Raw genomic sequence first — 13123 nt, forward strand, 5'->3', positions numbered from 1 at the left:
TTTCGATTAATTTTTTATCGGAATCTACCATGTGCTTTGCACATGGTCATTTTTTAGGGGTAAAATTGTCAAACACATTTTACATAATTTGATCCATAGTTTCTTACATTTCACAAAATGAATTTTTTTATCTCTTACATTTTAAAAAATAAATTTTTTCATCCCCCACTTTTTGAAAAATAATAATTTCACCTGCCATTAATCATGTGTATGATAGTTTTTTCTTATTTTTGAAAACTCATATATATATCTATTTGATTTTATTTAAACAGTACATATAACATGCAATATATCTTTATTTAATTTCATCTGAATAAGTTAATTGTAATTGTAGATGAAATCAAATACAGATATATTACATAATATTCATATTGTTCAAATGAAATCAAATAAATATATATATGGATTTTAAAAAAAAACTATTCGTACACATGATCAATGAGAGGTGGAAAAATTCATTTTGTAAAATGTGAGAGACAAAAAAATTCATTTTGTAAAATATAAGAGACGAAAAAATTGAATTATGTGAAATTTGATTTGATAATTTTGTCCCTCAAAAAAGGATTACGTGCCTTGCACGTAATCATTTTCGGATCAAAAACTAGTCGAAAACCTAAGTAAAGATCAAATTTGACCAATGTGAATTTGTAAGAGACATAAAATTACGCTTTTAAAATTGAGAGACGAAAAAAATCATTTTATAAAATGTGAGAGACGTTTTGAACGATTTTTCCTTTAAAAAATTAGCCCTTTAAATTTGTCAATCTCATTGAGTCTATTTGTATAGCTTATTATTTGCAAAGGTTTATTTAATTGTACTAAAAACACATTTTTCAACTATTTTTTTTCATGTCACATATTCCAAAGCAAAATAACACCTATAATATATTTTTAAAAAATTATCACAAATAATCTCCCACCCAAGCACGCTCATTTATGCCGCAACAGGGAAAATTTTTGCCAAGTTTAAACGCACCCAATCGATTCGATTCGTTGGCTCTACCAAGATGAGACCCCATCAATTCGATTCGTTGGCTCTACCAAGTCAATATAAGATTTTATATCTTCACAGAGCAATTCACACGTTCCTGGAGTTATATGTTTAGGTGGAGTATTATTTGAAATAATTACTATAAAACTTTTTGTGATGTGATGTATATAAGATAAAAAAAATGAATTGAAAAATATATTTATGATACAAGTAAAATATTATATAAAATAATTCAGCTATCCAAACACACTGAATCAGAAGACTCCGAATCAGAAGGCATGAACAATATTACGTGAAATAAAAAGGTGGATTCCAACAATCTTTTCACACTTTGACCCACAAATTTTACCGTTCCAAACAACCAGAGGACATGAACACGTGCAATTAAGAAGACCAGAGCTCCGAGAGAGATTTGCCTTCTTGGCATGTACTGATGCAATCGACCGCCATTTCTCTTAGCTGTGCCTCAATAACTCCGATAGGCAGGGTGGCATCAATAACCTACGAATAACAAAAGAAATAAGATCATCGCCAATATGGAGAATGCTCCAGCCCCATAACTTGTAAGCCCAGAACATCTGTTTAATGGCCTCAACATGACAAAATGGATAGGACACCTAATTCACAGCATATAAACTTTTACACAAACATAGCATCATCCATATGACAATCAGCATTTCTTGAAAATTGTGGATACGCACAGAAGGCAAAGGCCTTGAGGTAATCGCCCATTAACGGCACCAAAATAACTTGTAGACTCTATAAAACCTGGAGTTCCTCACATAACACAAAGATCATTTCTGCATCGAGAAAAAAGAATGAAACGACTGGAGCTTTATATCTATTACCTTCCAAGATGCATCAGAAAGTGCCCGGTAAGATTGTGCAACTTTCCTTTGAAATTCAAGCTGCTCATATCTCTCCCCTCCGTAACCTCCTCTTTCAGCAGCTTTCTGTTATTTCCCAAAACGATCAATCAACTTAGCGTGGCATACATAAATGACAGGTGTGCTGCTTTTCGTATGGGTACACCAGAATATAAAGGAAACGACAACCAGTCCTTTAAATCCATGGAATCCAATTGAACATGGATAAAGCACCACCAGGTGAGTGCATTTTTTCAATGAAGTACACATTGAAGAGTTTAGATATTTTCATATTAAACACTGTTACCAATTCTAACAAACAAATGTGGTGTTAGGCAAGCACCATCTACACCACTCAGAATGCAGCTAAAAAAAAAAAAAACATAATGAGAGTAATTAATGTACGCCCATCCCAAGTGAATGTCGTCATTTAATCCTCAAGTCAACAGCACTTTTTTATGCTAATCATTTAAAGCATTTAATTTTACATAGTATAAACATATTACTTATTTTCATACAAAAGTTTCCACCAAAAACCAAAGATGAAAGATAAACATGAATAAGAGGTCCGATTGCTATAAAAAGTCGCACTTGGACACACAGTTCGGATGGAGAACAAAGTACATCCCTCATTGAGAAATAAGGTACTCAAATCAGTCTTTCTCCTCATTCATCTAACAAAAGATTTGCCAGAATAACAGCATATCTACTACAAATATGCCGACTTCTGTAAGAGATCAAGCACAACACATAACTCTTATTCTGGATCAAGTGATTTCATTAAGGATTACCTCTGGTGATATGTCAAGGTAAACCACCAAATCTGGAGCCCACAACCCCAACTCTGGAGCCTGCAGAAGAAGTGGAGCATTACGACTAAGTAATCCAAAGTTAGATGCCAGAGCAAACTAGAAGTGTCTTTACCTTGCACCATTCAATATCAAGTCCCTTGGCAGAAGAGAAAGCTACCCCAGAATAGGCATACCGGTCAACGATGAGAGTGGTTCCGCTCTTCAGCTTAGCTTCCATTAATGATCTGCAACAAATCATCCAATAACTGAGTACAAATACTTCACTTAAAATTCACTTTGTATGCAAACAGTATCTGCACAGTCACACATAGACCGTTTCAACCAGACTCAGCTATAGTTGTAAGAGCCAGTTGCACCGGCCGAAAAATAACTAAAGTGACTGTTACAACCAAGCCCTTAATTTCAGGTAAGTGCAAGACTAATGTAAGACTTTTCACCGAGCTCAGTTTGTGATACTGCATCCCAGCCTGATTAGGTAATTGTTTTTCTCGCCTATCTTACCAGCTGATTTCTACAGTTTCCTCAAATTGGTTTAAATCACAATTCAGAAGTTTCAACCCTCCTTTTAGCAACAGAGACACCAATCTGCAGACCTGATACTCACTCTATAGAACAGCAATCCATGTTTCACCACAAAAAGACATCAAATCATTATCCAATCGGTCTAACACCAACTACATCCAAAAACCCAGAATGCACTTCTGTAACTTGTTACTGCAAACTCTTTTGCAGGTTCACTATTTTATATGCTACTTACATGACCAGTTTTGAGTCACTTCTAAAATCAAGACAACAGAAGCATGCAATTAACCTAGATAGGACTATTTATACTGCACGACGCAAGAAGACTACTAAAGATGGGATTGCAATTTCCGGTGAACGTAACATTAATAATTTTGATCTATTGACCCGTGTAATTACATGTCAACTAGTAACCTCATATGTCTCCAACACAGAATTACAGAAATAGAAGCAACCAGAAGGGGACAGCAACCTTTTCTCCCACCGATTTGCACTGAAGAGTAAATGAATGGCATGATCATCCAACTGTGATTGGTTGGAAAGATAAGATGAAATCATCTGGCCAACACCGGTATCTCTATCAGGAAATCTCCAAGATTCAACTGAATGTCCCAGTCTCTCCAAGGATGAAAGAAGTCTGCTACATTGCGACGTCTTTCCACATCTGTCCAGACCTTCAAAGACGATTAAAGCTCCTCTTGGATCCCACTTCGAACTAATGCACTGATTATTGTCCATGCAGATTTTTGTAAACAAATGCTTCGACGGGGACTTCCAATTGAAACGAGAGTTCAATGACTTGCAAGGCCCTAGCCTTCCAATATATCGAAATCTAAACATAATAAACAAAGACAAATTTTGTTGGAAGAAGAAGAGAAAGCAAAAATGAGAGCTCGGACCCGAAAATGCGGAGAGAACCACAATGACAAAAATGGCATTTCCTCAAACAACTAAAAGCATATTATGGAAAGGAATCAAATCGTTGGCTGAAAAACCAAGGAGAACCTATATGACGACTGTTGGCTAGTTTCTTCTGTTTTTGTTTTTGTTTTTTATTTTCGTTTTCATGATGTACCAAGTTAAATTAAGCCGCATTTTTTACAAGCACACTAAGGCATAGGTAAGCAGGCTGGGGGAACCTCCCGTCCAGTCAAAATTGAAACTAAAGGTACAGCTTTTGGGAGATAAAAGAGCATAACAGACGCTCATCAAGATACATCTGATTGCGGCTAAGGAAAAGAAACTGAGCTGTCGCCATTCAAAATTTGCAAATTTCTGGGCTTTTCCCTTGACGGGATACTAGTTTCATGGATTCAATTTCACATTTTTGTAATAAAACCAACGAACCTACTGTTGTGCCAACGAATTGCGAAGACATGTTTTTTACTTCGTTGATGCACAAAAAGAAATCCAACAGCGAGCAGAGAAAGTCAGAATACTACTGTAAATTTAGAACATCAACAGACAGAACAAGTGAAAGTGGTTGAGTAGAGCCCAACTTACAGAGACTCACTAAGCCAAGTAGCAGGCATATGTCATACGTATTTGGGAGCCCTTGCACCATTCATGCTAGCAATAGACTCGACTGATTTCCCAGATCCCAGATCCAACGACCTATAGTAATTACGCAACCCAAAAATAAAATAGCAGAGATCAATTTCGCTGGGGCTCTCGACACTAAAAATGGCGGAAATGAATATCGAATTTTGTGGGAATTTGACGGGCGGGAGAGACTTGGGAGTTGGGAGTCGAAGGTTAGAGCTACTCTTGAGAAGCCATGACCATCCTCTAAGCTTTGATGGAGCGGAGCACCAGGATGTGCAAGAGCTCGAAGGAGGGAACGCTGAAAAAAAAAAAAAGGAGAAATTTTATTTATCATTTTCCCCCTGCAGAGGTCCCATCCTGGGCCCGTACACGTGTCAGCCCAAGGGCAATCCGAGCCGGGCTCGCGCCTTGGGCCCACTGGGAACCAGTCCAAGAGGGCTCGGCCATTAGGGCTCCGGGATGCTCCCAAGAGCTGCCCCGCAGAGGGCGGGAGGATCCCCCAGGCACGGGATTGGGAGCTATTCAGGGCAAGTCCCGAAACGTACGGAGGTCGGACTCCTAAGCGGGTATAAATGGTAGCACATACCAACTGTGCAAGGTACGCTCACTATTAGCAGATTGCTCGTACAATACATTATCAAGAACCGCTCCGTCCGCCGGCCAGGAACTAACTTGACCGTCGGAGCGCCCCCGGGGACAACCCTCGGGCCCCCACTGCTAGTTTACCCTTGTTTGTCTTGCAGGATTGGGACCAGCTCTTCCATCGGCACACCGAGCTCACCAGGTCAGCTCGGTCAGGGGAAGTTCCGTGCTTCTTCAGTTGGCGCCGTCTGTGGGAACCGAAAGGTAATTGTTAGTGTTGATGGCGAGGACACGGTCCAAGCGAACCGTTGAAAGCACCGGAGCCGGGGCCGGGGAGGGGTCTCGTCGAGAGGAGAACGAAGCGGCCGGGGGCGCTGGGGGCTCGGCCCTCTCAGGGGACCGGAGACGGCAGATGCTCCAGTTCGTGACAGAGAATCTCCCCATGCTGGAGGATATAATCCGGCAGGCAAAAGGAGGAGAGGAGGCGGGGGGCGCACCAACTTCCAAAGCCCAGGAGAAGGAGAAGGAGAAGGAGTCGATCCCTGACCCTTCGGAGGATGGGTCACAGGACCAGCCCCCTAGGAGGAAACGGCCGCGGACTCCCCCTCGTCACCGAGCTTCGGTGGTCGGGGATAGCGAGAGGTACTCCCACGACCGGTCCGTGGGGAGCCGACCAAGGGACCCCTCCCCACGGAAACCTACGCGAAATGGGCTCGCACGCTCCCCCGCCCGATCTGTCAGGAGTCGCCCGCGCGACCCACCCCAGTGGCAGCCCGTCCGGGATGAGCTCGAGCAGATCCTGCGACCACAACCGTACGGGGACAACTACGCAGCCTCGCCCTTCACCCAGGAGATCGAGGACTACCCGTTACCCCGGAGGTTTAAAATCCCGAACATCGAGCTGTACGATGGTTCGACCGACCCGGAAGACCACCTCTCGGTCTTCCTGACGCACATGCGTCTGCAAAACGCCGCGGATGCCCTCCGCTGCAAGACCTTCCCCATGTTTCTCAAGGGTAAGGCGCGGCTCTGGTTTCAGGGCCTGGCACCGGGGTCTATTCAGAGTTTCACCGAGCTGGCCAGACAGTTTGCCGCCCAGTTCGTTTCCTCGAAGACCTACTCGAAGAACGCGGCCCACCTGATGGCCGTTAAGCAGAAGCCGGATGAGTCCCTGAAGAACTTCATGACGCGCTTCAACACAGAGAGCCTGCAGATCAGGGATAAGGACGAAAAGGTGGTCATGGCCGCCTTCATGAACGGGTTGAGGGTAGAGGATCTCTACTACAAGCTTGTCGAACAACCTCCCAAGAACCTGGGAGAGCTCTTGACCCGGGCTCACGCCGCCGCCAATGCAGAGGAGGCCGGCCGCCTGAAACGGGAATCAGATCGGGAGTTCGGGGACAGGAAAGGACGGGCAAACCCTCCTGAATCCAAGGACGGCCAAGTCAGGAAGAACGTCTTCGACCGTCTCTCCAAGGATAGGGCACCAGCTCCGCCGCCCCTCCCAGAGAAGACCTACACCCCTCTAACACGGCCCAGAGCCCAGATCTTGGCCGTTATGGAGGCGGAAGGGCTGGGAGATCGGCCGCCCAAGATGGGGACGCCCCGGAACAAAAGGAACCAGGATCGGTACTGCGCCTTCCACCGCGACGTCGGGCACGACACGGAGGGGTGCTGGGCCCTGCGCAAGGAGATCGAGGACCTGATCCAGCGCGGTTTTCTAGGGGGGTTCGTGCGCCGACCAGGTCAGGGGCTTGGACGCAACCACTACGGAGATAGGCACGAGGGACGGAGGCGCGACCGCCCGGAGCGGCGTGACGCCCCTCGGGACTGCTCTCCCGACCGGGACACCCAGAACCTGGCGGGGGTGATAAACACCATCGCCGGAGGCCCCACGGGGGGGGACAGTCATGCGGCTCGGAAGAACAAGCGACCTCCCCCCGAGGGGGACGACTCCTTGAAGCGCTTGCGCATGGACGAGGAAATTACCTTTGGACCCAGGGATGCAGTCCCCCTGGCCGCAGGGAACCACGAAGCCATCGTGATAGACATCGTCACCAACAACTACCGGGTGAAGGAAGGTGTACGTCGACCAGGGTAGCGCGGTTGACATTATGTTCTATAGGGTGTTCAAGGAGCTCGGACTAAGGGACGACCAGCTGACCCCGGTCCGGACGCCTCTGGTGGGCTTCACCGGACCACCCATCAGCTCGGAGGGGATGATCACCCTGATGGTCACAGTAGGACAGGCCCCCAGGTGCCGGACCATCCTCGTTGATTTCGTGGTGGTCAAGCAGTCGTCCCCGTACAATGTGTTCTTGGGGAGACCCGCTTTGAACGCCCTCCGGGCTATCTCCTCTACTTTCCACCTCAGCATCAAGTTCCCCACCCCTGGGGGAATAGCCGAGGTGCGGGGCGACCCAGCGGTAGCCAGGGCATGTTACCTGGCCACGCTTCGGGGGCAGGAGAAGGTGGTCGCCCAGACAACCTGTTTGGAACCCTACATCCCAGGGGATGAGGCCCAGCAGCTGGGTGCCCAGGATGAGGTGGAGGAGTTCCCCTTAAGGGAGGATCGGCCCGATCAGGTTCTCCGCATTGGAGCCCTGTTACCCGCCAAGGAGAAGGAGGGTTTGAAAGCTCTATTGAGGGAATACTCCCAGGTCTTCGCCTGGTCGGTGGACGACATGCCTGGGATTCCAACGGACCTGGCAGTCCACCACCTTGGCGTGGATCCTCACTTCAAGCCGGTAAAGCAGAAGAAAAGGAGCTTCGCTCCCGAGAGGAATGAGGTGATCAAGGCAGAGGTCGGCAAGTTACTGGAGTCGAGGATCATCATGGAGGTCCACTACCCGACCTGGTTGGCCAATCCTGTCCTAGTCAAAAAGGAGGATCAGACCTGGAGGATGTGCGTGGACTTCACGGACCTTAACAAGGCCTGCCCAAAGGACTGCTTTCCCCTGCCAAGGATCGACAGGTTAGTAGATTCTACCGTGGGTTTTGACGTTTTGTGCTTTCTGGATGCCTTTAAGGGATATCACCAGATAGAAATTGATGTGAATCCCCGATCTAGACAATCAAAACACCATGGCTTAGGCAGCGGAAATTTGACCCAACTAATCCCTAGAAGTCACGAACAATTTTGATATTATCTCAACCCGTAACTACTCGAATTAACGAACCAAATTGGAGGTAGTAGAACGCCACAATCAAGGAGACTACTTGATTGATAAGTTCGATGAACAACTTGAGAATGATTCTCAAGTATTCAAAGGAAATTCTCTTGAGGCAAGAGAGAGTGAAAAACTCACATATATTTTATAAAATCTGAATTGTTCTTTAATGAATGAAAACCTAGGCTATATATAGCCTTACAGGACTCAAACCCTAGAATGTCCAATGGACGACCTTGCCCTTCATTAAGGGTGAAAATATCTAACAACTAATTAACTAAAATTAAGACTCTAAATTCGGCCAAAGTGAAGGGAAAATTGACCGAAATTATTAATGCTAACAAACAACTAATAATGGTAATAAAAACCCTAATTAGCAAGCTAGTACTCCGCGAACTAGTCTTCACTTGAATCTTCCAATCTGGAATGGGCCTTGGTCTTTATATTCTCATCATTCCCCTCCTCTTAAAGGTGATTTGTCCCCAAATCATGACTCTTCTTACAAAACAAAAGTGATGAGAGCATGTGTATAGTCACCAAGCAGCCTGCATGTCGCCTTCTCAAGCGAAGAAAGATCAGGACACCCTTGTGGGACACCAGGAAAACTCGTGGTGGTGGTAGATACATGTTACGGACAACAAGAGTTCCATGATAATGGGCACACAAGTGATGTCTCAAGCCTATGGGTGGACCGTGAGCGGACGCCCGGTGAACCAAGGTTTGGTTGGGCTGCGCGTTGTACGCATCAAGACGTGCAAAAATGGCATCAAAGGCCAATGTAACCCGACTAGTGCTGGTTGGAATTACTGGACCAGCACTCCTTGCACAGATCTCGATGGTTGCGGGTATTGCACACTGCAAGAGGAAGGATATCTGACCACGTACAACCTGCACAAATGAAAACACGTTAAACACCACAAAGGTGGAACGATCCAACTCCCAGTGCCTGATGTTGTCCTCCGGTTTAGCGAGCATGATCAATGTTCGCCCTTTCCTTTCCTTGCCTTCTAATCGATCCAACTCCCATTCCCTCTGTAAAACATTTTGGTCCTCTCGAACTTGTGTAGGTGAGAGTGGAACAAGTATGACCCTTGTCCCTTTATGCATGAACGAGTATTTGTTGGAATGACCTTCATAAGTAACCTCGCGATCAAATTGCCAAGGTCTTCCAAGAATAAGATGGGCAGCTTGCATAGGAACCACGTCACACACCAACTCATCCTCATATCTCCCAATGTTAAACTTCACAGAAACCTGCTTGGACACTCGCACTTCGCCGCAATCACTAAACCATTGAAGCTTATATGGTGTAGGGTGATCTTGGACAGGTAAGTGTAACTTCTTGACAAATAAGGCACTGGCGACATTGGTACAACTTCCCCCGTCGATAATCAAGCTACACACTTTCCCGTTAACTAGACATCGGGTGTAGAAGATGTTGGTACGCTGCTCTTCTTCATTTGTACGCTGCTCTTCTTCATTTGTGCGTTGAGCACTCAATGCCAACCTTGTGACAAGGCCTAGTCCAACTGGTTGGTCAGGGGCAATTATCTCTTCTTCCTCAACCAATGGTGGCATGCCTTCATACTCATCCTCCTCATCCGTTAGCACTTCACCACTTGGAAGCATGAGCATGGCCCTTCGGTTTGGGCATTGGGACGCGATGTGACCAAAACCTTGACACTTAAAGCACTTAGTGTCACGGTTTCTAGGTTTAGATGCCCCTAGATCTGCCTTAAATTCGGCCCTTTGGATCGGTTTTGAAGATGACGAACCAGCCACCCATGCTCCATTCGAAACCCCACTTGCCCTGGCTGACTTTTGTTCGCTCGTGTGGGTAACCTCGCCTTTATACGGTGGAGGTCTCCAATTTCCAGATTGGACGCTGGAGCTTTGGTGAGGAATACCCCTCCTCTTGAGCCTCCTTTCCACCTTGACGGCTTTGTCCAATAATTCATCCATGTCAAGATAATGTTGGAGCTCCACAACATCTGCAATTTCAGCGTGTAGTCCTCTCAAGAAACGTGCCATGGTTGCTTCTATATCCTCCCGAACATCAGCCCGTAGCATGGCCATCTCCATCTCCTTGAAGTAATCCTCAACTGTCAAACTTCCTTGGGTGAGAGTTTGCAATTTATGGTGCAAATCCCTGTGGTAATACGCTGGTATGAAGCGCTTCCTCATGATCCTTTTGAGTTCTTCCCATGTTCGGATAATTGGCTCTTCCTCCCTTCTTTGTTTGATGCGAAGTTGATCCCACCAAATAGAGGCATAATCCGTAAATTCAAGGGCTGCCAACTTCACCTTTTGAGACTCCGTGTAATGGTTACAATCGAAAATCATTTCAATCCTCCTCTCCCAATCTAGGTATGCTTCGGGATCCGACTTGCCTTGGAAGGAAGGGATTTTAAGTTTAATCCCTTTTATTTCATCCTCCACAGGTCTAGTATCTCTCCTCGGTTTCCTTGGCTCATAGTCAAATTCACACTCAGAGTTAGAGTCATGAAGTTCAAGTGCAGGTCTATCACGGCTCCTTGGGTTTTGGTGACTTCGTCTAGAGCTACTTTGGAACTCCTCCAACCTGCCAAGTCGTTCATTCATGGCCTCAAATTTTTGATCCATAAGGCGCCCCAATTCTCCTTTCAAACTTTCTGCCAAACGTGAGAAGTCGAAGGCCGACGTACTTTCTCCTTCGTTCGACATATTCAACTGCAAGAAACGGTTAGCGAAAAAAATAGAAAAGGTACCTCACTTCACTCCCTCACGTGTTTCGCTCACCCTCGTGTATCACTCAAGTGTATCAACCGCTCTAATAATCTCACAAAGCTCTTCCCAAGTCACTCAAGTACTCCTCTTGAAGAAATAAAAATTTCCCCAATGTGTTCGCTCAAACCTTCACCAAGAATCAGAAACAATACTCTAAAACACACCAACAAATACCAGAATTAATTTCCGGAAAACAACGACAGAATTTATGGAAGTATGGACTTGACAATAGACGCAATGTAGAAGACTACACCAATTTGATGACTGGACTGATTTTTTTTTGTTTTTGGCCGCAACACAATTTTTTTTTTTTTTACTTGATAATTGAAAACTTGAAGATGCGGCAATTAAAGAGAGTATCAACTAGACAGAAACAATACTGTATTCAGCAGCAACTAGACAATAACAGACAGCAAGGAACAAGGAAAACTAATGACAGGAACCTTTTTTTTTTTTATTAAAACAACAAGGTGAAATAATGGTCAGCTAGAGTGTTCTTCGCTTGTGACTTGGCTGGCCGCCTTTTAAGTTGTGTATGGCCGACCAAAGCAGGCAACCAAATTTCATGCAACACAACTTCAGCTAAGGGAAATATTTATGTATGGCTGACAAAAACAAGTAATCAGATTTCATGCAACTCAGGTTTCACTTGTCAAAGGGCCACTCGGATTTCATGCAAATCAGTTTTCATGCACTACTAATTTACACCAAATACCCTGTGGAATTGTTTCCAAACTCACGACTACCAAGATGGTTTCGCTTCCTAATCAAGGGTGAACCCCCAAACAGCCCAAGGCTCACGGATGGCAAGGAAAAACAAATTCTGGACAGCCCACAATGGAGACAAAGGAAACAACTCAGGTTTCTTGCACGACAAAGGAGACCAATCAGATTTCATGCAATTGCCGTTTACACCACTACCAATTTGTATTATGGCCGACCAAGAAAGGAAACAAAAAAAAAACAATCAGATTCAGCAAATCAGATTCAGCTAAGGAATTCGGCTCTTGATTCGGCCAAGGGAAATCCAAACAGGCCACACACTTGCCAATTTTCTCCTCACAGCCCACAAAGCTCACAAATTATGAGTAGATAATTTCGGACAAGCAGCCGCTTCCCTCTCTCTCTCCTTTTTTTTTCGTTTCAAGACGCCTCTAGAACAACCCTAATGACTCCCACGGACAACCCTCCAGTTGTGGCAGCCGCACACAAACACAACACGCACGATGGCAGATTCGACTCAAGACAACAAAAGAGAGACGCAAAACAGAAATTTTCACGTAAGGCCAGGAGGAAACAATTGCGGACTGACCTTAAACAGATTGTAGCCGCTTTCGGACAGAAAATTTGTCTCTCAACCACGACAAGCTACATCAAACTTGTGCGGACAGATTAGAGACACTTGAACAGATTTTTTTTTTTTTTTGGAATGAAGGCTCAAACGGACAGACCTGGACACGACTTCAACAACAAGGTGAGAAGCAAGTGCAGACAGAATTTAGTTCAACAACTCCACGACCAGAAATTTAACAATGACCAGAAAAAATTTTTTTTTGACACACGAGATCAGATTTAATAACAAACGAATATGACTCGAAACAAAGCGGAAAGGAAGGATATAACCTGATGGTTGTCGACTAGCTCTGATTACCAATTGATGTGAATCCCCGATCTAGACAACCAAAACACCATGGCTTAGGCAGCGGAAATTTGACCCAACTAATCCCTAGAAGTCACGAACAATTTTGATAGTATCTCAACCCGTAACTACTCGAATTAACGAACCAAATTGGAGGTAGTAGAACGCCACAATCAAGGAGACTACTTGATTGATAAGTTCGATGAACAACTTGAGAATGATTCTCAAGT

General features: G+C 45.0%; 2 protein-coding genes across 2 annotated transcripts; both read right to left on the reverse strand.

The window, feature by feature from the left end:
• Positions 1-1266: 1266 nt before the first annotated feature.
• Positions 1267-5040, reverse strand: LOC113755606 (thymidylate kinase-like). Its single transcript, XM_027299575.1, has 6 exons — positions 4695-5040; positions 3664-4023; positions 2782-2893; positions 2649-2708; positions 1840-1944; positions 1267-1492 (listed from the first exon to the last, which is right to left on the reverse strand). Exons 1-6 carry the CDS (start codon positions 4721-4723, stop codon positions 1376-1378), a joined length of 783 nt encoding a protein of 260 aa, XP_027155376.1. The 5' UTR covers positions 4724-5040; the 3' UTR covers positions 1267-1375.
• Positions 5041-9275: 4235 nt separating this feature from the next.
• LOC113755605 lies at positions 9276-11191 on the reverse strand. The gene is made up of 2 exons (XM_027299574.1): positions 9493-11191; positions 9276-9376 (listed from the first exon to the last, which is right to left on the reverse strand). Exons 1-2 carry the CDS (start codon positions 11189-11191, stop codon positions 9276-9278), a joined length of 1800 nt encoding a protein of 599 aa, XP_027155375.1.
• Between the last annotated feature and the right edge of the window lie 1932 nt (positions 11192-13123).

The sequence above is a fragment of the Coffea eugenioides genome, unplaced genomic scaffold (assembly GCF_003713205.1).
Source record: "Coffea eugenioides isolate CCC68of unplaced genomic scaffold, Ceug_1.0 ScVebR1_1610;HRSCAF=2490, whole genome shotgun sequence".
NCBI lineage: Eukaryota > Viridiplantae > Streptophyta > Magnoliopsida > Gentianales > Rubiaceae > Coffea > Coffea eugenioides.

What these genes read in the sequence shown, in the direction of transcription:
- LOC113755606 (XM_027299575.1), bottom strand. Translation starts at nt 4,723, where the DNA reads ATGCCTGCTACTTGGCTTAGTGAGTCTCT. An exon ending in ACTTGGCTTAGTGAGTCTCT is followed by an intron (nt 4,024 to 4,694) that starts GTAAGTTGGGCT and finishes TATTATGTTTAG; the next exon opens with ATTTCGATATATTGGAAGGC. An exon ending in ACCTTGACATATCACCAGAG is followed by an intron (nt 1,945 to 2,648) that starts GTAATCCTTAAT and finishes GGGAAATAACAG; the next exon opens with AAAGCTGCTGAAAGAGGAGG.
- LOC113755605 (XM_027299574.1), bottom strand. Translation starts at nt 11,191, where the DNA reads ATGTCGAACGAAGGAGAAAGTACGTCGGCCTTCGACTTCTCACGTTTG. An exon ending in GGAGTTGGATCGATTAGAAG is followed by an intron (nt 9,377 to 9,492) that starts GCAAGGAAAGGA and finishes TCATTTGTGCAG; the next exon opens with GTTGTACGTGGTCAGATATC.